General features: G+C 38.2%; 1 protein-coding gene across 1 annotated transcript in view; it reads left to right on the forward strand.

Moving 5' to 3' along the window:
• TGM6 (transglutaminase 6) overlaps positions 1-24021 on the forward strand; it is a 39206-nt gene that overhangs the window by 13079 nt on the left and 2106 nt on the right. Inside the window, 3 exon segments of the mRNA XM_027078061.1 lie at positions 8584-8908; positions 23325-23481; positions 23760-23881. Coding sequence (XP_026933862.1) covers positions 8584-8908; positions 23325-23481; positions 23760-23881 — 604 coding nt within the window.

Below are 24021 nucleotides of genomic sequence, written 5' to 3' on the forward strand. Positions count from 1 at the left end.
GCTCTAGGGGAGAATCTTTCCTTGATTCTTCCAGCTGATGATGGCCCCTGCATTCTTTGGCTTGTGGCTGCATCACTCCAATTTCTGCCTCCACGTGGCCTTCTTTCCTCCTATGTGTCTCAAATCTCCATTTCCTTTCTCTTACAATGACATCAATCATTGACTTTAGGTCCCACCGTAAATCCAGGGTGATCTTATCCCAGGATACTTAATTAATCTGCAAAGGCCCTATTTCCAAATAAGGTTATATTCACAGGTACCAGGGGTTAGGACTTGGACATACCATTTAGGGGGACACTATTCTGCCCACTACAGCCTGTGAGCGGGGAAGACCATGCACCTGTTGATCAGGGCCTGGCCAGCCAGCACATCCAGTGGCTGTGGGGCTGGAGCTCAGAGGCTGATCCACAGAGACTCAGTGACCAGACCCCAGGGAACTCCCCTTCCACCCTCTCTCTCCCTCTCTGTTACTCTGCTGTCTGTCTCTTTCTACACTTTTCTGCTGTGCCCTTCCTTCTTGCATTTAGTGGGTCCCCCAAGTGTCAGGTAGGAGAGTGGGCAAGATGAACAGGAAAGCAGACAATCACAGCACAGCGTGTTGCTGTCCGCCTGCCAAAGTACAAAATGGCCAAGGGAACAGCATGGGGGAAGGCACAGCTTGTTCAGGCAATAGCAAGTGTGAAAGGGTCATTGGAGGCTCTTTTATACCTAAAGGACTTTGCACAGGATGCTTTCTCTGCCTGGGAAGGTCCTGCTGACTTCATCCCAAGTCTGCCTGACCAGGGGTCTCAGGACCCTACTGGCTTCCTTCTAAGTACATATCACAATCTGATATTTGCTTTAATCTTTATTCTTTCCCCACCAACTAGACTGTGAGTTCTGGTATGGCTGGAAACCTGACTATTTTGTCTTCTGCTGTATCTCCAGCTCCTGTTTCAGCATCTGCCACATAGTGATGCTCAATATGGATTCGTATGAATGAATGAATGCAGGCTGATAGCACATAATGGGCTTTGAATGCCTAAGGACTGTGATCCATATGTCGGAGGGCCTTGCTTTATTGATTGTAAGACTGGCTTATGTTATGAGATACATGAGGCACATTTTCACATTTCTCTGTATTGATATATATTTATTGAACATCTGCTGTGTGCCAGGTGCCCAGAGAACAAAACATGTATGACCCTTGCCTTAAAGGGGCTAACATTCTAGTGGGGCAGTTAGAAGTTAGGAAAAAGTAAAATAAATAGTATCTCAGATGGTGATAAGTATTCTGGTGGAAAATAAAGCAGAGAAGGATTTTAGGAACAGATTGGGAGGAAGTGAACATTTGTCATTAAAATCAGGTGATCACTAACAGATATCTATAGAAGGCCCACCCAGTAGCAGCAGAATACACATTCCTGGCAAGTCCAAATAGAACATAATCCAGAATTGACCATATGCTCATCCATAAAACAAACCTCAGAAATTTTAAAGGATTGAAATCATACAAACTATATTCTCTGATCACAATGGAATAAGATTAGAAATCAAAATCAGAAAGGAATTTGGGGAATGCACAAATATGTGGAAATGAAGCAATACATACACCTAAATAATCAGTGGGTCAAAGAAGAAATCACAAGTGAAATTAGAAAATATTTTGAGATGAAAGTAAATGAAAACACAACATGCCAAAATTTATGAGGCGAGATAAAGCAGTACCTAGAGGGAACTTTATAGCTGTAAATACCTATATTAAAGAAGAGCGATCTCAAGTAAATAACCTAACCTTCCACCTTAAGAAACTAGAAAAAGTAGAAACTAGAAAAAGTAGAGCAAAGAAAACCCAAAGAAAGCAGAAAGAGGAAATAAGAAAGATTAGAGGAGAAATAAATAAAAAACAATGAAGAAAATCAATAAAACCAAAAGTTGATTTTTTTTAAAGATCAACAAAACTGACAAATCTTTAGCTAGACAGAGAGAAGACTCATATAACTAAAGTCAGAGAGGACATCACTACTAAACTTACAAAAAAATTATAAGGGGTGTGGTAAAAAAAATAACTAATTGGTCTTTGTCCCCAGTTCCTGGACATGGCTCTTAAAAACCCTTGAAATCTCTGGAGTGATAAGAGTGTCTTTTGTATGGAAATGAGATGACAGGTGGCTGGGGGTCCCCAGGTAGCTCAGGATGGGGCTGGTTACCAAAAAGGCCAAAACCATGCTTAGAAGATTAGAACTTTACACTTCACCTGAACCTCTGGGGATGGGAAAGGGACAGGAGATTGAGTTAAATGCCAATGGCCAATAATTTAATCAATCATGCCTATATAATTAAACTGTCATAAAAACCCCTAAACACAGGGTACAGAGAGCTACCAGGTTGGTGAACACATCCAGGAACTAAGAGGGTTACCCTCCCAAAAAGGGCATGGAAGCTCCATGCTACCTCCCCGCTCCTTCTACCTTGCCCTATGTTTCTTCTGTTTATCTCTTCTATTTGCCTATTCCTAAGTTATATCCTTTAATATAAATTGGTAATAGTAACTAAACTGTTTTTCTGTTCTGTGAACTGCTCTAGCAAATTACTGAACCTGGGGCCGTCACAGTCATGGTAACCCCCAATTTGTAACCAAGTCAAACAGAAGTGTAGGTAACTTGGGCACCCAATACTTGTGACTGGTATCTAAATTGCGGGCAGTCTTGGACTGAGCCTTTAAATCTGTGGAATCTGACACTAACTCCAGGTAGTTAGAGTCTGGATTGAATTCAAATGCAGGACAGCCAGGTGGTGACCAGAGAGTTGGAGAGTTGGTTGGTGTGGAAAACTCCCACACATTTTGTGTCAGAAGAGTTGTGAATAAAACAGTTCATTAGGAGACAGAATGAACAACTATTTACCAACATATTAGATAATTTTAGATAAAATGGACAAATTCCTCTAAGAATTACCAAAACTGCCTCAGGAAGAATTAGAAAATCTGAATAGATTTATAATAAGTAAAGAGATTGGAGTAGTAATTTAAAACTTCCCACAAAGAAAAGACCAGGCCCATATGATGTCACTGGTGAATTCTACCAAACATTAAAAGAAGAATTAATACCAATTCTTCACAAACTCCTCCCAAAAAAATAGGAGGGAACATTTCCCAATTCTTTCTATGAGGTTAGTATTATCCTGATAGCAAAACCAGATAATGACATCACAAGAAAAGAAAACTAGAGATCAATATCCCTTATGAACATAGAAGCAAAAATTGTCAACAAAAATACTAGCAAAGTGAATCCAACAACACATAAAAAAGATTATATGCCATGACCAAGGGTTTATTACAGGAATGCAAGATGGGTTTAACATTGAAAACTAATTAATGTAATATACCATATCAATAGAAAAACTGGACAAAAACCACGTGATCATCTCAATAGATGCAGAAAAATATTTAACAAAATCCAACACACCTTCATGATAAAAAGTTCTCAACAAATTAAGGATAGAAGTGAACTTAGCCTGATAAAAGTCTTCTACAGGTTAACATCATATCTAATGGTAAAAGATTGAATGCTTTCCCCCTAAGATGAGGAAAATACAATGTTGTACACCATTGCCATTTTGTTCAACATTGTGATGGAAGTATTAGCCAAGGAAATTAGTCAAGAAAAAAATAGAGATCTTTTCAACAGTGTTGGGAAAACTGGATATCAACATGTAAAAGAATGAATTTGGACCCTTACCTTACACCATACACAAAAATTAACTCAAAGTGGATCAAAGACCTAAATGTAAGACCTAAAACTATAAAACTCTTAACAGGAAACATAGGAGAAAACTTCATGACATTGAATTTGGCAGTGATTTCTTGGACATGATACCAAAGGCAAAGGTAAAAAAAGAAAGACAAATTGGACCTCATCAAACTTTTGTGACATTATCAACAGAGGAAACCTGTAGAATAGGAGGAAATATTTTCAAGTCATGTATCTGAAAAGAGGTTAATATCCAGAATATATAGACAACTCTAAACACTCGACAGCGCAAAAAAAATAAAATGGGCAAAGGATTGAATAGACATTTCTCCAAAGAGGGTATACAAATGGCCAATAAGCACATGAAAATATGCTCACATCACTGATCATTATGGAAATGAAAATGAAAACCACAATGAGATACCACCTCATAACAATTAGGGTGGCTACTATCACAGAAGGAAAGAAGTCAGGAAGGAAGGAAAGAAGAAAGGAATAAAGGGATGGAGGAGGAGAGGGAAGAAGAAAGTAAGAAAAGCACAAGTGTTGATAAGGATGTGGAGAAATTAGAACACGTGCACTGTTGCTGGGATTTTTATATGGTGCAGCCACTGTGGAAAACAGTATTGAAGTTCTTCATAATATTAAAAATATAATTATCAGATAATCCAGCAATTCCACTTCTGAATATATATCCAAAATAACTGAAAACAGGGACTTGAAGAGATATTACACCCATGTTCATAGCAGCATTATTCACAATAGCTAAAAAAACATGGAAGCAACCCAAGTGTCCATCAAGAGATGAATGAATAAACAAAACGCGGTATATACATACAACGGAATATTATTCAACCTTAAAAAGGAAGGAAATTCTAACACATGCTACAAATGGATGAAGCCTTGAAGGCATGATGCTAATGAAATAAGCCAGTCCCACATGGACAAATGCCATACAATTCCACTTGTATGAGGTATCTAGAGTAGTGAAATTCTTAAAGACAAGAAGTAGAATGGTGGATGCCAGTGGCTGGGAGAGGAGGGATGGGAAGTTATTGTTTAATGAACACGGAGTTTCAGTTTTGCAAGATGAAAAGAGTTCTGGAAATGGATGATGGTGAAGATAGCACAACAATAGGAATGTACCTAATGCCACTGAAGTGCACACTTAAAAATGGTTAAGATGGTAAATTTTATATTATGTATATTTTACCATAATTTTTTAAAAAATAAAAAGAAAGAAGAAAAAATAAAGTAAAAGAAAGAAAAGGAAGGAAGGTAGGAGGGTAAGGTGGGAGGGAAAGTAAAGAAATAGAAGAATTTCCAGATTTGCAAGGAAGAGGTAAAACTATCTCTATTTGCACATGATATGATCTTGTATATATAAAATCCTAAGGAATCCACTAAAAGTTATTAGAGCCAATAAATGAGTTCAGAAAAATTGTAGAACACAAGATCAATTTTTAAAAATTAATTGTATTTCAGGACACTAGCAATGTATAATCTGAAAATAAAATTAAGAAAACAAATCCATTTACAATAGCATCAAAAATAATAAAATACTTAACAATAAATTTAACAAAAAAAAGAGCAAGTCTAGTACACTGAAAACTACAAAACATTGTTGAAAGAAATTAAAGACTTCAGTAAATGGAAAGACATCCCATTTTCATGGATTGAAAGACTTTATTTTTTTAAGGTGGCAATGCCCCAAAATTGACCTACAGAATCCATGAAACCTCTATCAAAGTTCCAGCTAAGTTTTTTCCAAAATTGACAAGCTGTTCCTAAAATTCACTTGGAAATTCAAGGGAACCAGAATAGCCAAAACAATCTTGGAAAAGAAGAACAAAGTTGGAGGGCTCAAACTTCCCAAATTCAAAACTTACTATAAATATACAATAACCCAGATAGTGTGATACTGGCATAAGAATGGACATATAGATCAATGAAATAGAATCCAGAAATAAACTCTTAAAATTATGTTTAATTGATTTTGACAAGAGTGCCAAGACAATTCAGTGGGGAAAGAATGAGAACAGTCTTTTCAACAGATGGTGCTGGGACCACTAATTATCCCCATGCACAGAATAAAATGGGCCTCCTACATTCACACAGTACACAAAAATTAACTCAAATGGATCATTGACCTATATCGAAGAGCTAAAATTACAAGCTTTTAGAAGAAAACAGGAGTTAATCTTCATGAGCTTGAGTTAAACAGAACGTTTTTGGATATGACATCAAGAGCATAAATGACAGAAGAAAAAATTGATAAATCGGACTTCATCAAAATTAAAAACTTGTACTACAAATGACACCATCAAGAAAGAAGAAAAGCCCACAGAACAGAAAATATTTGCAAATCATGTATCTAATAAGGGACTTGTATCCATAATATACAAATAATTCTTATAGCTCAGTAATAAATAGATAAATAACCCAATTTTTAAATGGGCAAAGGATTTGAAAGACCTTTCTCCCAGGACAATATACAAATGACCAATAAACATGAAAAGGTGCTTAGCATCATTAATCATCAGGGAAATGCAAATCAAAACCACAACAACATACCACTTCATATCCACTAGAACTGCTATAAGCAAAAAGACAGACAATAAGAGTTGGTGAGATTGTGGAGCAATTGGAACACTCGTACATTGCTGGTGGGAATGTAAAATGGTGCAAGCACTTTGACACTTCCTCACAATATTAAACACAGAGTTAACATAACAACCTAGCAGATGCACTTCTAGGTATACACCCAAAAGAAATGAAAAAAAAAATCCACCCAAAAACTTGTACATGAACCTTCATAGCAACATTATTCAAAATAGCTAGAGTGGAAACAACCCTAACATCTGTCAGTGGATAAATAAAATGTGGTCTGTCCATACAATGGAGTATTATTTAGCAATAAAAAGGAATCAAGTACTGATGTAGGCTACAACATGAATGAACCCTAAAAATATTATGTTAAGTGAAAAAAAAGCCAGTCGCAAAGGACCACACATTGTATGATTCTCTTTATATGAAATGCCCAGAATAGGCAAGTTAGAAATTAAATTAACAGTTGCCTAGGGCTATGGGTGGGGCAGGGAGGAACAGGAAGTGACTGCTAATGGTTACAGAGTTTCTTTGGGGTGACAGAAATTGTTCTGAAATTAGATTGTGGTGATGAGTGCACGACTCTATGAATGTACTAAAAAACACTGGCTTGTAACCTTTAAACTGGTGGATTGCTTGTTATGGAATTATCGTATATCTGAATAAAGCTGTTTTAAAAAATCAGGTGGCCAGAGAAGCCCTCCCTGAGAAACTGGCTTTAGAAGTTTTGGCAGGGAAATGAAACATTTTCTTAGTAAAAATATATTATGAGTACATTATGGAATAGAATGAACAATTCACATACATTTTAATAATAAAACATGATATGTTAAAGAACCTTTAGGTCCACATGTGTCCCTTCAAGCCCAGGTCACACAGTAGAGAGGTACTTGGGAGAACGTTTGAGAAGCAGCACAGCACAGGGTTCAAGGAGGGAATCAGAACTATCAGAGTTGGATCTTGGAAGGATCAGGGTGGAAAAAGGACTAGAGTGGGCATACAGCCCATGTCCTCAGGAAGGGAGGGGCATTCTTGAGCACTGTGCTTGGGGCCTAGCCTTTGCACCTCTTGTCCTCACTTCATAGATGGGAAGCTGAGACTGGGACGGACTGGGTAATGATAATAGTAAGAAAAAGTCCACAGTCACCTGGTGGCAAATTGATCTGATGGTGAGACGTTTTGTACAGTGGTATGAGGGGAAAAGAATGATGGGAGAAGGGGGAAGATTCCAGAGATCAATGAGGATGCTGGCAGAACTTGCTGTCTCATCAGCTGTGAGCGGTAAAGATGAGGGAAGAGTCAAGGACACATCCAGTTTCCAGTTTGTATATTGGGTGAATGATGGAGCTGTTTGCTGAAATGGGGAATACTGCCAGGCAGAAGATGGCATGCTTGGTTGGGTTGGAGGCACCTGTGGCACATCCTGGGGGTGAGGTGGGGGTTGTCAGGTTGTGTATTGATTTGGAGATCAAAAAAGAGAGAGAGAAGTCTGTGCTAGCAACAGGGTAAGTGGATGATCAGGGTTCCTAAATTCACATGTCTTCAGGAGCTTGCAGATGGCAAGCCATGAGTGCAGCAGGCCAGTGGGAGAATTACAGGTGGAGACCATGGAGAACAAGCAAGTACACTCCCTTCCAGAGAGAGCACCCCTTACTCAGCTCTAGACTATAACTGCCATGTAGAGAGTGGGAAGGGAGCATGATTAAGAACATGGAAGTTGGAGCCAGACTGCCTGGGTTCAAATTCCAGCTCCCTTACAAGTTGCTTTACTTCTCTGTGCCTTGGGTTCTTTATCTGTAAAATGGGGATGATAATATAGTACCTTCCTCCTAGGAAAAAAAAATATATATATATATATATGTGTGTGTGTGTGTGTGTATATACATATGTGTGTATGGCATATAGCAAGTCTACAAAAGTGTCAGCTATCATTATCATATGAGACTTCAGATCCAGCTGTCAGAGGGGCTACACATCTATAATGTTATGTGAAATTTACTAACCTGAAGTTGTTGGCAACTGATTAAAATTTTATTTAAATAGTCCAGAATCAAACACAATGCATATGGATGAGGTCTGCATATGGCTCTTGAGCTTCCAATTTGAGACCTCTGACAGCCATGGTAAGTTAAAGTGGGGATCGAGTGGTGGTTTTACCTAGAGAAAAGGGAAAATGAGAAGAGCTGGCCCTGGGACAGGTGGCAGAGGAGAGAATGCCTGTCTCATGATGTCCGATGCCCTGCAGGATCCCAGAAGGAGAGATAGATGTACAGCAAGACCATGAAGAAGCTGTTAAGAGTGGAAGCCTCTGGAAGGAGGGCCCAGGTCCACAGTGTGGGCAGCCATGGTCTCTGGCATGAAGACCTCCTGGAGCCTGCCAATAAGCCCAGCATCACTGGAAAGTTCAAGGTGCTGGAGCCGCCCGTGCTGGGCCATGACCTGAGGCTGGTCCTTTGCTTGGCTAACCTCACATCCTGGGTCCAGTGGGTCCAAGTCACCATACTTTACACCCACAAGCCGGTGGCAGAGATCCTGCACGAATCCCATGCAGTGAAGCTGGGGCCAGAAGAGGATAAGAACACCACAGCTGGGTGGGACCTGGTTGGCCCAGCTCCTTTTCCAGGAGGGTTGGGGTTGGGGGCAGACTTCACGGCATCCTACATTCATTCCCAGGAAAGAAAGGGATATTTCTGAGCATTTGCAGATGAGAAAACTGAGGTTCAGAGGGGCTGAATAATGAAGATAGTAATAAAAGTACACAATCATCTAGTGGCAAACATATAATGCTCAGGTGATCCCACTTAGTATGAATATTCACACACTGAATAAATACCTGCTGGGAGCATTTCATAGTATGTGGAATATGCCCTGTGTTACCTTTCTAAAATCCAACAAATTTCAGAGCTCATCTGGCTCCAGGTGTTTGGTGTGAGAGGAATGGACCAGTAAGAGATGTTTATTAAGTGCCTACATGTGCCAGGCCCTGTCCCAAGAATTCTGCAGGCATCAGCTACAACCCACAACCACCCTCAGTCCTCTCCCTTCCCCTTTCCTCCCATATTCTTCCTCTGTCCCTGTCTTTCTCTCTCCCCTGCCCCACCAGCACATACATTCTGAAGGATTTGATTAAATAAAGACATTGTTCCTCTGAACCAGTTTCAGCTAAGTGAAACCTTGTGTGTTTTGACAGGATGTGAAAGTATGTGAAGGAGGTGTCACATACTTTTTGCTTTTCTGTCACTTATTTTTCACACAGTCTAAATCACAAAATAACACTTCACAAGGAAATGTTAATTAACATACACTTTCTCCTGGTTTTTTTCATATTAAAAGTAATACAGCTACGTAGGGGAAAGCAGGAGCAAGATGGCAGAGTAGATGGACGTGCGCTCATTCCTTCTTGTGAGAGCACGTGAATCACAACTAACTGCTGAACAATCATAGACAGGAAGACACTGAAACTCACCAAAAAAACATACCCCACATCCAAAGACAAAGGAGAAGCCACAGTGAGACAGTAGGAGGGGAGCAATCACAATAAAATCAAATCCCGTAACTGCTGGGTGGGTGACACACAAGCTGGAGAACGCTTATACCACAGAAGTCCACTCACTGAAGTGAAGGTTCTGAGCCCAACATCAGACTTTCCAACCTGAGGGTCCGGCAATGGGAGGAGGAAATCCTAGAGAATCAGACGGTGAAGGCTAGCGAGATTTGATTGCAGGATTTTGACAGGACTAGGGGAAACAGAGACTCCACTCTTGGAGGGCACACACAAAGTAGTGGTCGCATCAGGACGCAGGGAAAGGAGCAGTGACCCCATAGGAGACTGAACCAGACCTACCTGCTAGTGTTGGAGGGTATCCTGCAGAGGCAGGGGATGGCTGTGGCTCACCGTGAGGACAAGGACACAGGCAGAAGAACATCTGGGAAGTACTCCTTGGAGTAAGCCCTCCCAGAGTCCGCCATCAGCCCCACCAAAGAGCCAGGTAGTCTCCTGTGTTGGGTTGCCTCCGGCCAAACAACCAACAGGGAAGGAGCCCAGCCCCACCCATCAGCAGACAAGCGGATTAAAGTTTTACTGAGTTCTGCCCACAAGAGTAACACCCAGCTCTATCCACCACCAGTCCCTCCCATCAGGAAACTTGCACAAGCCTCTTAGATAGCCTCATCCACCAGAGGGCAGACAGCAGAAGCAAGAAGAACTACAATCCTGCAGCCTGTGGGAAAAAAACCACATTCACAGAAAGACAGACAAGATGAAAAGGCAGAGGGCTATGTACCAGATGAAGGAAGAAGATAAAACCCCAGAAAAACAACTCAATGAGGTAGAGATAGGCAACCTTCCAGAAAAAGAATTCAGAATAATGGTAGTGAAGATGATCCAGGACCTCAGAAAAAGAATGGAGGCAAAGATCGAGAAGATGCAAGAAGAGTTTAACAAAGACCTAGAAGAATTAAATAACAAATACCTAGAATAATTAAAGAACAAACAAACAGAGATGAACAATACAATAACTGAAATGAAAAATACACTAGAAGGAAACAATAGCAGAATAACTGAGGCAGAAGAACGGATAAGTGACCTGGAAGACAGACTGGTGGAGTACACTGCCATGGAGCAGAATAAAGAAAAAAGAATGAAAACAAATGAAGACAGCCTAAGAGACCTCTGAGGCAACATTAAATGCAACAACATTTGCATTATAGGGGTCCCAGAAGGAGAAGGGAGAGAAAGGACCCAAAAAGATATTTGAAGAGATTATAGTCAAACACTTCCCTAACATGGGAAAGGAAATAGCCACTCAAGTCCAGGAAGCACAGAGAGTACCAGGCAGGAAAAACCCAGGAGAAACATGCCAAGACACATAGTAATCAAATTCGCAAAAATTAAAGACAAAGAAAAATTGTTGAAAATGAGGGAAAAATGACAAGTAACATACAAGGGAACTCCCATGAGATGAACAGCTGAATCCTCACCAGAAACTCTACAAGCCAGAAGGGAGTGACATGATATATTTAAAGTGATGAAAGGGAAGAACCTACAACCAAGATTACTGTCCCCAACAAGGATCTCATTCAGATTCGACAGAGAAATCAAAAGCTTTACAGACAATCAAAAGCTAAGAGAATTCAGCACCACCAAACCAGCTCTACAACAAACGCTAAAGGAACTTCTCCAAGTGAGAAACACAAGAGAAGAAAAAGACCTACAAAAACAAACCCATAACAATTAAGAAAATGGTCATAGGAACATACATATCAATAATTACCTTAAATGTGAATGGATTAAATGCTCCAACTAAAAGACACAGGCTCGCTGAATGGTTACAAAAACAAGACCCATATATATGCTGTGTACAAGAGACCCACTTCAGACCTTGGGACATATACAGACTGTAAGTGAGGGGATGGAAAAAGATATTCCATGCAAATGAAATCAAAAGAAAGCTGGAGTAACAATACCCATACCAGATAAAATAGACTTTAAAATAAAGAATGTGACAAGAGGCAAGGAAGGACACTACATAATGATCAAGGGATCAATCCAAGAAAAAGATATAACAATTATAAATATATATGCACCCAACATAGGGGCACCTCAATACATAAGGCAACTGCTAACAGCTATAAAAGAGGAAATCGACAGTTATACAATAATAGTGGGGGACTTTTAACACTTCACTTACACCAATGGACAGATCATACAAACAGAAAATAAGGAAACACAAGCTTTAAATGATATAATAGAGCACATAGATTTAGTTGATATTTATAGGACATTCCATCCAAAAACAGCAGATTACACTTACTTCTGAAGTGCGCACAGAACATTCTCCAGGATAGATCACATCTTGGGTGACAAATCAAGCCTCAGTAAATTTAAGAATATTGAAATCATACCAAACATCTTTTCTGACCACAATGCTATGAGATGAGAAATCAGTTACAGGGGAAAAAGGTAAAAAACACAAACACATGGAGGCTAAACAATACGTTACTAAATAACCAAGAGATCACTGAAGAAATCAAAGAAGAAATCAAAAAATACCTAGAGACAAATGACAATGAAAACACGACGATCCAAAACCTATGGAATGCAGCAAAAGCAGTTCTAGGAGGGAAGTTTATAGCTATACAAGCCTACCTCAAGAAACAAGAAAAACCTCAAATAAACAATCTAACCTTACACCTAAAGGAACTAGAGAAAGAAGAACAAACAAAACCCAAAGTTAGTAGAAGGAAAGAAATCATAAAGATTAAAGCAGAAATAGATGAAATAGAAACAAAGGAAACAAAAGCAAACATCAATAAAACTAAAAGTTGGTTCTTTGAGAAGATAAACAAAATTGATAAACCATTAGCCAGACTCATCAAGAAAAAGAGGCAGAGGACTGAAATAAATAAAATTAGAAATGAAAATGGAGAAGTTACAACAGACACTGCAGAAATACAAATCATCCTAAGAGACTACTACAAGCAACACTATGCCAATAAAATGGAAAACCTGGAAGAAATGGACAAATTCTTAGACAGGTATAACCTTCCAAGAGTGAACCAGGAAGAAATAGAAAATATGAACAGACCAATCACAAGTAAGGAAATTGAAACTCTGAGTAAAAATCTTCCAACAAGCAAAAGTCCAGGACCAGATGGCTTCACAGGTGAATTCTATCAATCATTTAGAAGAGAGCTAACACCCAACCTTCTCAAACTCTTCCAAAATATTGCAGAGGAGGGAACACTCCCAAACTCATTCTATGAGGCCACCATCACCCTGATACCAAAACCAGACAAAGATACTACAAAAAAAGAAAATTACAGACCAATATCACTGATGAATATATATGCAAAAATCCTCAATAAAATACTAGCAAACAGAATCCAACAACACATTGAAAGGATCATACACCATGATCAAGTGGGGTTTATCCCAGGAATGCAAGGATTCTTCAATATACGCAAATCAATCAATGTGATACACCATATTAAGAAATTGAAGAATAAAAACCATATGATCATCTCAACACATGCAGAAAAAGCTTTTGACAAAATTCAACACCCATTTATGATAAAAACTCTCCAGAAAGTGGGCATAGAGGGAACCTACCTCAACATAATAAAGGCCATATATGACAAACCCACAGGAAACATCATTCTCAATGGTGAAAAACTGAAAGCATTTCCTCTAAGATGAGGAACAAGACAAGGATGCCCACTCTCACCACTATTATTCAGAATAGTTTTGGTAGTCCTAGCCATGGCAACCAGAGAAGAAAATGAAATTAAAGGAATACAAATTGGAAAAGAAGAAGTAAAACTGTCCCTGTTTCAAATGACATGATACTATACATAGAGAATCCTAAAGATGCCACCAGAAAACTACTAGAGCTAATCAATGAATTTGGTAAAGTTGCAGGATACAAAATTAATGCACAGAAATCTCTGGCATTCCTGTACACTAATAATGAAAAATCTGAAAGATAAATTAAGGAAACACTCCCATTTACCAATGCAACAAAAAGAATAAAATACCTAGGCATAAACCTGCCTAGAGAGACAAAAGACCTGTATGCAGAAAACTATAAGACACTGATGAAAGAAATTAAAGATGAAACAAACAGATTGAGAGATATACCATGTTCTTGGATTGTAAGAATCAATATTGTGAAAAGGACTATGCTACCTAAAGCAATCTACAGATTCAATGCAATCCCTATCAAATTACCAATGGCACTTTTTACAGAACTAAAACAAAAAATCTTAAAATTTCTACGGAGACACAAAAGACCCCACATTGCCAAAGCAGTCCTGAGGGAAAAATTCGGAGCTGGAGGAATCAGATTCCCTGACTTCAGACTATGCTTCAAAGCTACAGTAATCAAGATGATATTGTACTGGCACAAAAACAGAAATATAGATCAATGGAACAGGATAGAAACCCCAGAGATAAACCCACACACCTATGGTCAACTAATCTGTGACAAAGGAGGCAAGGAAGTACAATGGAGAAAAGACAGTCTCTTCAATAGTGGTGCTGGGAAAACTGGACAGCTACATTTAAAAGAATGATATTAGAACACTCCCTAACATGATGCGCAAAAATAAACTCAAAATTGATCAGAGACCTAATATAAGACTGGACGCTATAAATCCTTAGAGGAAAACATAGGAAGAACACTCTTTGACATAAATCACAGCAAAATCTTTTTTGATCCACCTCCTAGGATAATGGAAATAAAAACAAAAATAAACAAATGGGACCTAATGAAACTTAAAAACTTTTACAAAGCAACAGAAACTACAAACAAGACGAAAAGACAACTCTCAGAATGGGAGAAAATATTTGCAAACGAATCAATGGACAAAGGACTAATCTCCAAAATATATAAACAGCTCATGCAGCTGAATATTAAAAAAACAAACAACCCAATCCAAATATGGTCTGAAGACCTAAATAGACATTTCTCCAAAGAAGACATACAGATGGCCAAGAAGCACATGAAAAGCTGCTCAACATCACTAATTATCAGAGAAATGCAAATCAAAACTATAATGATTATCACGTCACACTAGTTAGAATGGGCATCATCAGATAATCTACAAACAACAAATGCTGGAGATGGTGTAGGGAAAGGCAATCCTCTTGCACTGTTGGTGGGAATGTAAATTGATGCAGCCACTATGGAGAACTGTATGGAGGTTCTTTAAAAAACTAAAAATAGAATTACCATATGACCCAGCAATCCCACTACTGGGCATATACCCAGATGAAACCATAATTCAAAAAGACACATGCACCCCAATGTCCATTTGCACCACTATTTACAATAGCCAGGTCATGGAAGCAATTTAAATCCCCATCAACTGCTGATTGGATAATGAAGATGTGGTACATATATACAATGGAATATTATCCATAAAAAGGAACGAAATTGGGTCATTTGTAGAGATGTGGATGGATCTAGGGACTGTCACACAGAGTGAAGTCAGAAAGAGAAAAACAAATATCGTATATTAACCCATATACGTGGAACTGAGAAAAAGGGTACAGATGAACCAGTTTGCAGGGCAGAAATAGAGACACAGATGTAGAGAACAAACGTATGGACGCCAAGTGGGGAAAGTGACGGGGGTGTGGGCTGTGGTGTGATGAATTGCGAGATTGGGATTGACATATATACACTAATATGTATAAAATGGACAACTAATAAGAACCTGTTGTATAAAAAAATAAAATAAAATTCAAAAAAAATATAATACATATTCATTAAAGATTTAGAGAGCAGAAGGGAAAGATCACCTATGATCCTGCCACCCACCTACAAATTGTTAACGTTTTCCTTCCAAATTTTTAATGCCTGTTGCTTTTTGAAAAACAGTTCTGGGGCTTCCCTGGTGGTCCAGTGACTAAGACTCTGTGCTCCCAATGCAGGGGGCCCGGGTTTGAGCCCTGGTCAGGGAACTAGATCCCACATGCCACAACCAAGAGTTCGCATGCTGCAACTAAAGATTCCACATGCCACAATTAAAGATCCTGCACGTGGCAACAAAGATCCCATGTGTCGCAACTAAGATCCAGTGCAGCAAAATAAATAATTTTTTTTGGTTCCAAAATAGGGTCTTTATATTTTTATTAAAATAAAAGATATTACAGAATATAAGTCCAGTAAAATTTCCTTTTTTTTAATTAAAAAAGGAAAATTAAACAAAAGAAAAGAATCTGTTAAAATGTTTGGTTCTATGTATGGTCACCAAAATCTATAATCAATTTGCTTTCAGTCAAATATACACACAGATAGAGACATAGACACAGTAAATACACACACACACATACACATTCTATATAATGTTTAAGATATTAGGAACATCAAAATATATCTGTGTATGCTTCTCAAACTGGGCTTCCTATTGTCTTGGATATATGGTGCTGTATCATTCCATGTTATATAAATTAATGCACTATTTATATTAACACGAAGTTATTATGGAATAGAATGCAAAATTTGCACGCATTTTCTAGCACTCAGAAATTATCAAACAAATATTAAGGAGTTGATTAATCAATGAATTAGGTTTTTTTTAACATCTTTTTTGGGGTATAATTGCTTTACAATGGTGTGTTAGTTTCTGCTTTATAACAAAGTGAATCAGTTATACATATACATATGTTCCCATATCTCTTCCCTCTTGCGTCTGCCTCCCTCCCACCCTCCCTATCCCACCCCTCCAAGCGGTCACAAAGCACCGAGCTGATCTCCCTGTGCTATGCGGCTGCTTCCCACTAGCTATCTACCTTACATTTGGTAGTGTATATATGTCCATGCCTCTCTCTCTCGCTTTGTCACAGCTCACCCTTCCCCCTCCCCATATCCTCAAGTCCGTTCTCTAGTAGGTCTGTGCCTTTATTCCTGTCTTACCCCTAGGTTCTTCATGACATTTTTTTTTCTTAAATTCCATATATATGTGTTAGCATCTGGTATTTGTCTTTCTCTTTCTGACTTACTTCACTCTGTATGACAGACTCTAGGTCTATCCACCTCATTACAAACAGCTCAATTTCGTTTCTTTTTATGGCTGAGTAATATTCCATTGTATATATGTGCCACATCTTCTTTATCCATTCATCTGAAGATGGGCATTTAGGTTGTTTCCATCTCCGGGCTATTGTAAATAGAGCTGCAATGAACATTTTGGTACATGACCCTTTTTGAATTATGGTTTTCTCAGGGTATATGCCCAGTAGTGGGATTGCTGGGTCATATGATAGTTCTATTTGTAGTTTTTTAAGGAACCTCCATACTGTTCTCCATAGTGGCTGAACCAATTCACATTCCCACCAGCAGTGCAAGAGTGTTCCCTTTTCTCCAGCACTTATTGTTTCTAGATTTTTTGATGATGGCCATTCTGACTGGTGTGAGATGATATCTCATTGTAGATTTGATTTGCGTTTCTCTAATGATTAATGATGTTGAGCATTCTTTCATGTGTTTGTTGGCAGTTTGTAAAAGTCTGCCAAAAAAAGAAAAAAGAAAAACAGTTCTAATGATATCACAAACACTCATTAGTGCCCTGCTCCTTTCATATTACATTGTAATTTAAATATTTTTATAAGCTCTTCATTCACATCATTTGAATGGATGTATAATCTGTAAACAAATATATGGTGATTTATTTCATCTTTTCCCTTCTTTTGGGTAGTTATCAGCTATTGCTATTTCTAAAAAGCACTAAAGTAAACATCTTGGTGAAAAAAATTCCCCTTTTTTGATCTAGATTTTGGACTGTTTTGTTAGAATACATTCACAAAAATGGAATTACTAAGACAAATTGTATAGCTATTAAATATAAATAATTTATTAAAATTTATAATTTTTTAAATTAATAGGCTTTTTTTTAGCAGTTTTGGTTTCAGAAAAAATGAGCAGAAAGTCCAGAGGGTTCCCATATACCCCTCACCACCTCCCATATTTCCCTATTATTAACATCTTGCATTAGTGTGGTACATTTGTTACAGTTGACAAGCTAATACTGGTACATGTTATTCTTAACTAAAGTCCATAGTCTACATTAGGGTTCACTCCGTATTGTACATTCTGTGGGTTTTGACAAATGTATGACATGTATCCATCATTAGAGTATCATACAGAATAGTTTCACTGCCCTAAAATTCCCTGTTCTTCACCTATTCACTTCTCCCTCCCTCATCTCAAACCCCTAGGAACCACTGATCCTTTTACTGTCGCCAAAGTTTTGCCTTTCCCTAAATATCATAGAGTTGAAATCATACAGTGTGTAGCCTTTTCAGATTGGTGTCTTTCACTTAGAAATAAGTACTTAAGATTCTTCATGATTTTTTCATAGCTTGATAGCTCATTTTTTGTTATCACTGAATAGTATTCCTTTATATGGATATACCACAGTTGATTGATTCATTCACCTACTGAAGAATACCTTAATTGCTTCCAAGTGTTGGCAATTATGAATAAAGCTGGTATAAACATCCATGTACAGGTTTTTTTGTGAACATGTTTTCAATTTATATAGGTAAATACTAAGCAGCATGATTGCTAATGGTGTGATAAGAATATGTTTAGTTTTCTAAGAAACTGTCAAAGTATCCCAAAATGGCTGTAACACTTTGCATTCCCACCATCAATGAATGAGAGTTCCTGTTGCTCCACATCCTCTCCAACATTTTGTGTTGTCAGTGTTTTGGATTCTTGTAATTCTAATAGGTATGTGGTTGTATCTCGTTTTAATTTGAAATTTCATAATGATGTATGATGTGAGCATCTTTTCATATGCATCTCATCTTCTTTGGTGAGGTGTCTGTATAGATCTTTTGCCCATTTTTTAATCATGTTGTTCATTTTCTTATTGTTGAATTTTAAGAGTTCTTTGTATATTTTGTATAATTGTCTTTTATCAGATATGTCTTTTGCAAATATTTTCTCCCAGTTTGTGGCTCACCTGCTTATTCTCTTGACAGTTCTTTCACAGAGCAGAAGTTTTTAATTTTAATAAAGTGCAATTTATCAATTTTTTATTTCACGGATCATACCTTTGGTATTGTACCTAAAAATTCAGTCATCATCATACCCAATATTGTCTAGGTTTTCTCCTATGTTATTGTCTAGATGTTTTATAGTTTCACACTTTACATTTAGGCTTATGATCCATTTTAATTTCATTTTTGTAAAGGGTATAACATATGTGTCTAGAATCTTTTTTTTAGTGTGGATATCCAGTTGTTCCAGCACCACTTATTAAAAGGACAATCTTTTCTCCATTGCTCCTTTATCAAAGATCAGTTGACTATATTTGTGTGGATCTACTTCTGGGCTCTATTTTGTTCCACTGATTTGTCTATTCTTTCATCAATACTACACTCTTTTGATTACTGTAGTTTTATAGTAAGTCAAAGTCAGGGAGTGTTAATCCTCTGATGTTCTTTTCCTTTAATATTGTGTTGGCTTGTTGGCTCTTCTGGGTCTTTTGCCTCTTTTCATAAATCAGTTTAGAATCAATTTGTTGATATCCATTAAATAACTTTCTGGGATTTTGATGGAATTGCCTTGACTATAGATCAAGTTGGGAAGAACTGACATCTTGACAATATCAAGTCTTCCTATCCATGAACATGGAATATCTCTGCGTTAATTTAGTTACTTTTTTATTTCTTTCATCAGAGTTTTTTATAGTTTTTCTCATGTATATACATATCTTCTACATATTTTGTTAGATTAATGCCTGAGTTGTTCACTGTGGGGGTGCTAATATAAATGGTATTTTAAATTTCAAATTCCACTTGTTTAGTGCTGGTATATTTTAAAAAGTGATTGAATTTTGTAAATTAACTTTATATCCTGTGACTTTGCTATAATTAGTAATTAGTATGATTACTTCCAGGAGTTTTTTATTATTGATTCTTTCAGATTTTCTACATAGATAATCATGTCATCTGTGAACAAAGACAGTTTTATTTCTTCCTTCCAAATATGTATACATTTTATTTCCTTTTTTGTCTTTTTGCCTTAGCTGGGACTTCCAGTCCAGTGTTGAAAAGGAGTGGTGAGGGAGACATCCTTGCCTTTTTCCTGTTCTTAGTGGGAAAGCTTTGAGTTTCTCACTGTTAAGTATGTTGTTAGCTATCAGTTTTTTGTAGATGTTCTTTGTCAAGTTGAGGAAATTCCTCAGCTATTCCTAGTTTGCTGAGAATTTTAATCATGAATAGGTATTGGATTTTGTCAAATGCTTTTTCTGCATCTACTGATATGATCATGTGACTTTTCTTCTTTAGCTTATTGATGTAATAGGTTACATTAATTGATTTTTGAATTTTGAGGCAACCTTGTATATCTGAATAAATCCCACTTGATCGAGGTATAGAATTCTTTTTATACATTGTTGGATTAAATTTGCTAATATTTTGTTGAGGATTTTTGCATCAATGTTCATGAGCGATATCGGTATGTAATTTCCTTTTCCTGTAATGTCTTTGTCTGGTTTTGGTATTAGAGTTATGCTGCCCTCATGAAATGGTTTAGGAAGTATTCCCTCTACTTCCGTCTTCTGGAAGAGATTGTAGAGAATTGATGTCATTTCTTCCTTAAATGCTTGGTAGAATTCACCACTGAACTCATCTGGGCACAGTGTTTTCTGTTTTGAAAGGTTATTCACTATTGATTCTTTGATTTACTATTGATTTCTTTAATAGATATAGACCTGTTCTGATTGTGTGTTTCTTATTCTGTGACTTTTAGCAGATTTTGTCTTCAAGGAATTGGTACATTTCATCTAGGTTATAAAATTTGTGGGCATAAGGTTGTTCAAAATATTCCTTTATTATCCTTTTAATGTCCATGGGATCTATAGTGATGTCCCTCTTTCATTTCTGATATTAGGAATTTGTGTCTTCTCTCTTTTTTTCTTATTTAGCCTGGCTGGAGGCTTATCAGTTTTATTGATCTTGAAAAAAAAACAGCTTTTGGTTTTGGTGACTTTCTCTTTAGATTTCTTGTTTTCAATTTTATTGATTTCTCATCTAGCTTTTTTCTAAATTTTATTTCTCTCCTTTTGCTTACTTTGGATTTAATTTGTTCTTTTTCTAGTTTCTTAAGATGGAAATTTAAGATTTATTGCTTTTAGATCTTTCTTCTTTTCTAATATATGCATTCAGTGCTATAAATTTCTACCTAAGCACTGCTTTGCTGCATCCCACAAATTTTAAGTTATATTTTCATTTAGTTCAAAATATTTTTAAATTTCTTTCAAGATATCTTCTTTAGCCTAAGTGTTATTTACAAGTGTGTGGTTTAATCGCCAAATATTTTGGAGTCTTCCAGTTATCTTTCTGTTACTGATATCTAGATTAATTCTCTTGTGGTCTGAGAGCATACATTGTATAATTTTTATTCTTTTAAATTTGTTAATGTGTTATTCATGGCCCAGAATGCAGTCTTTCTTGGGAAATATTCCATATGAGCTTGAGAAGAATGTGTATTCTGCTCTTGTAGGATGAAGTAGTCTATAGTTTTCAGTTATATCTAGTGGTTGATGGTGCTGTTGAGAACATTTATTCTAAGAAAAGGGTCTCAGTTTTTATTAGATTGTTGGTGGAGTCCATGACCTACAGAACTTCAAGGAGCTCTGTTCTGAATATTGTAAGGAGTAGTCTTTCTCCTCCCTTCTCCCGTGGTCTGAACTAATGTCCAAAGCTCTGTCCATGTGCATAATTGGGAGCATCTGGTGGTTCTTCACTCTGGAGCCTTAAAATTTGCACTTCTAATAAGTTCCCAGGAGATGCTGATGCTACTGGTCCCAGGACCACACTTTGAGAACCACTCATCTCCCACCATGCAAGGAGTAAATGATATAACATATATAAAATATTTGGTATAATTCCTACCACTAATGAACATTAAATTTATGGTAGTGATTGTCAGTATTGTTGGTATTATTATAAACTGGGGATAATAATACTTGCTCATGGGATTGTTGTAAGGATTAAATGAGTTAATCCATGAATGTGCTTCCAAGTGCCCCAGACACTTTAATCCCTCAGTAAAAGTCAGCTTTTAAAATGATTAATTATTACTAGTACTGTAGTAAGGGTTCTCCTAGTAATGGCCTGCTGGACTAAGGGAACCCATAAAAACATGGTAGAACTTTGACACATGGATCAGCTATGGGCATTCAAGAAGCATCGACTATATGCAAAGCTCTTGGGGAACAGAGAGTTTGAATCCTTTAAGGATCTTTCCCACAGATTGAAAACTCAGATGCCTTTGGAGGCAGGAAGGAAACAGAAATAAAGGAAGCAGTAGCGATAAGGCAGTAGGGGATGGTAGAACCTGGGCAAACTGGAAATGACATGTTGTACCTAAAAGAAAAAAATGTATAGTGGTCAAATATATATATGTGACTAACAATCACCTATGGCCTGTGGTGACCCATGCTCAAAAGAAGAGACTGCATGCGACTTCCCTGGTGGTGCAGTGGTTAAGAATCTGCCTGCCAATGCAGGGGACATGGGTTTGAGCTCTGGTCCGAGAAGATCCCACATGCTGCGGAGCAACTAAGCCCGTGTGCCACAACTACTGAAGCCCACGCGCTCTAGGGCCCCCATGCTGCAACTATTGAAGCCAACACACCTAGAGCCCGTGCTCTGGAACAAGAGAAGCCACCGCAGTGAGAAGCTTGCACATCACAATGAAGAGTAGCCCCGCTTGCCACAACTAGAGAAAGCTCGCATGCAGCAACAAAGACCCAAAGCAGCCAAAAATAAAAATGTATATACAAGTAAATAAATAAATTTTTTTTAAAAAAAAAAAGAAGGGACTGCATAGGCAGGTTGTTTGTGGCTGATGAGAGAGAGATGGAAATGGCCAGAACCACAGGAGTTCAGTAGGCAAAGGGCACAAGATGATTGAGTAAGGGCATCAGTGAAGCCTTTCCACAGTTGGTGAGCCTGACTGGAACTGCGCCTTAATGGGGAGAGAGGATTTGGAGAAGCTGTGAGGAAGTTGGCCTCCTCACTGAGTTGGAAGCTTGAGGTAGGCCTTTGGCCTCCCTCTTCTCTGCACTAGCACATAGTAGGTGCTCATTAAGCAGTGAGTGAATTCCTGATGGGATAAATTGTTGATGGAGTGAGAGATTTCCTTTTGGAATGATTGGGGGGATTTTAAACACATCTCCAGAAGCTCTTAGAGAGACAGTCTGCTGTCATCATAGCTGACTGGCCTGAATTTGAATCCGACCTTATCTTGGAGCCTTGATTTACTTGCTATGTGACACTGGACAAGAAATTACTTTCTCTGAGCCTTAGCTTTCTTAATCTGTGAACTGATGATAGTAATTACTATCTCAGATTGGTTGCAAGGATCATAGAGGGTATAACTATGAATTTAGCCTTCCCTTCCTTTTCTAGGTTCTTTGAAAAAGAACATCAGACTCCCAGTTCCCACCTCTGCTTTCACTTCCAGAGAAAAAGATCCCAATTGCAATATCTTACTCTCAATATAAGGAAGACCTGACAGAGGACAAGAAGATGCTTTTGGCTGCCATGTACCTTGTCACCAAGGGAGAGAAGCTCCTGGTGGAGAAGGACATTACTCTGGAGGACTTCATCATTATTAAGGTGACTCCTGTAAGCTGTTCCTGGCAGGCCTCCGTCAGAGCTGGGGGAGGGCATCAGAGGCTGGGGGTTTGTACTTTTAGCTCTGGCTTCAGCTCTCAAAGGTTGGAATAAGTGGTGTGGATGCAGGAGTATGGATATAATGATAGATCTCAGTAATGGGGTAGGTGGAAGCAAGGGGTAGACAAGTTTAACTCCCCATCCTCTGACCCAGCCAAGATCATGGGTTTCCTGGGAGAATGGGGAGGATGGGAGTTGACTTATGGGTACTGCCCCTCCAGGTGCTTGGCCCAGCCGCGGTGGGGGTGGAAGTGATGGTGGTCAACCCCCTCTCGGAGAGAGTGCAGGACTGTATGCTGATGGTGGAGGGCAGTGGCCTTCCCCAGGGACAGCTCAGCATCGAGTAAGTGTCAGCCTGGGGTGGGAGGGCTGCTTATAGCCCTTCCTTATAAAATGGGCCATAAAGACACTGCCAGCAGGGGGAGGAGGAAGAGATTCTGGATCCCCAGGAACCAGCCCACTGCCTAGACACATCAGCCTTTC

The sequence above is a fragment of the Aethalodelphis obliquidens genome, unplaced genomic scaffold, assembly GCF_003676395.1.
Source record: "Aethalodelphis obliquidens isolate GAN/ISIS:26980383/991018 unplaced genomic scaffold, ASM367639v1 scaffold42, whole genome shotgun sequence".
NCBI classification, from domain to species: domain Eukaryota; kingdom Metazoa; phylum Chordata; class Mammalia; order Artiodactyla; family Delphinidae; genus Aethalodelphis; species Aethalodelphis obliquidens.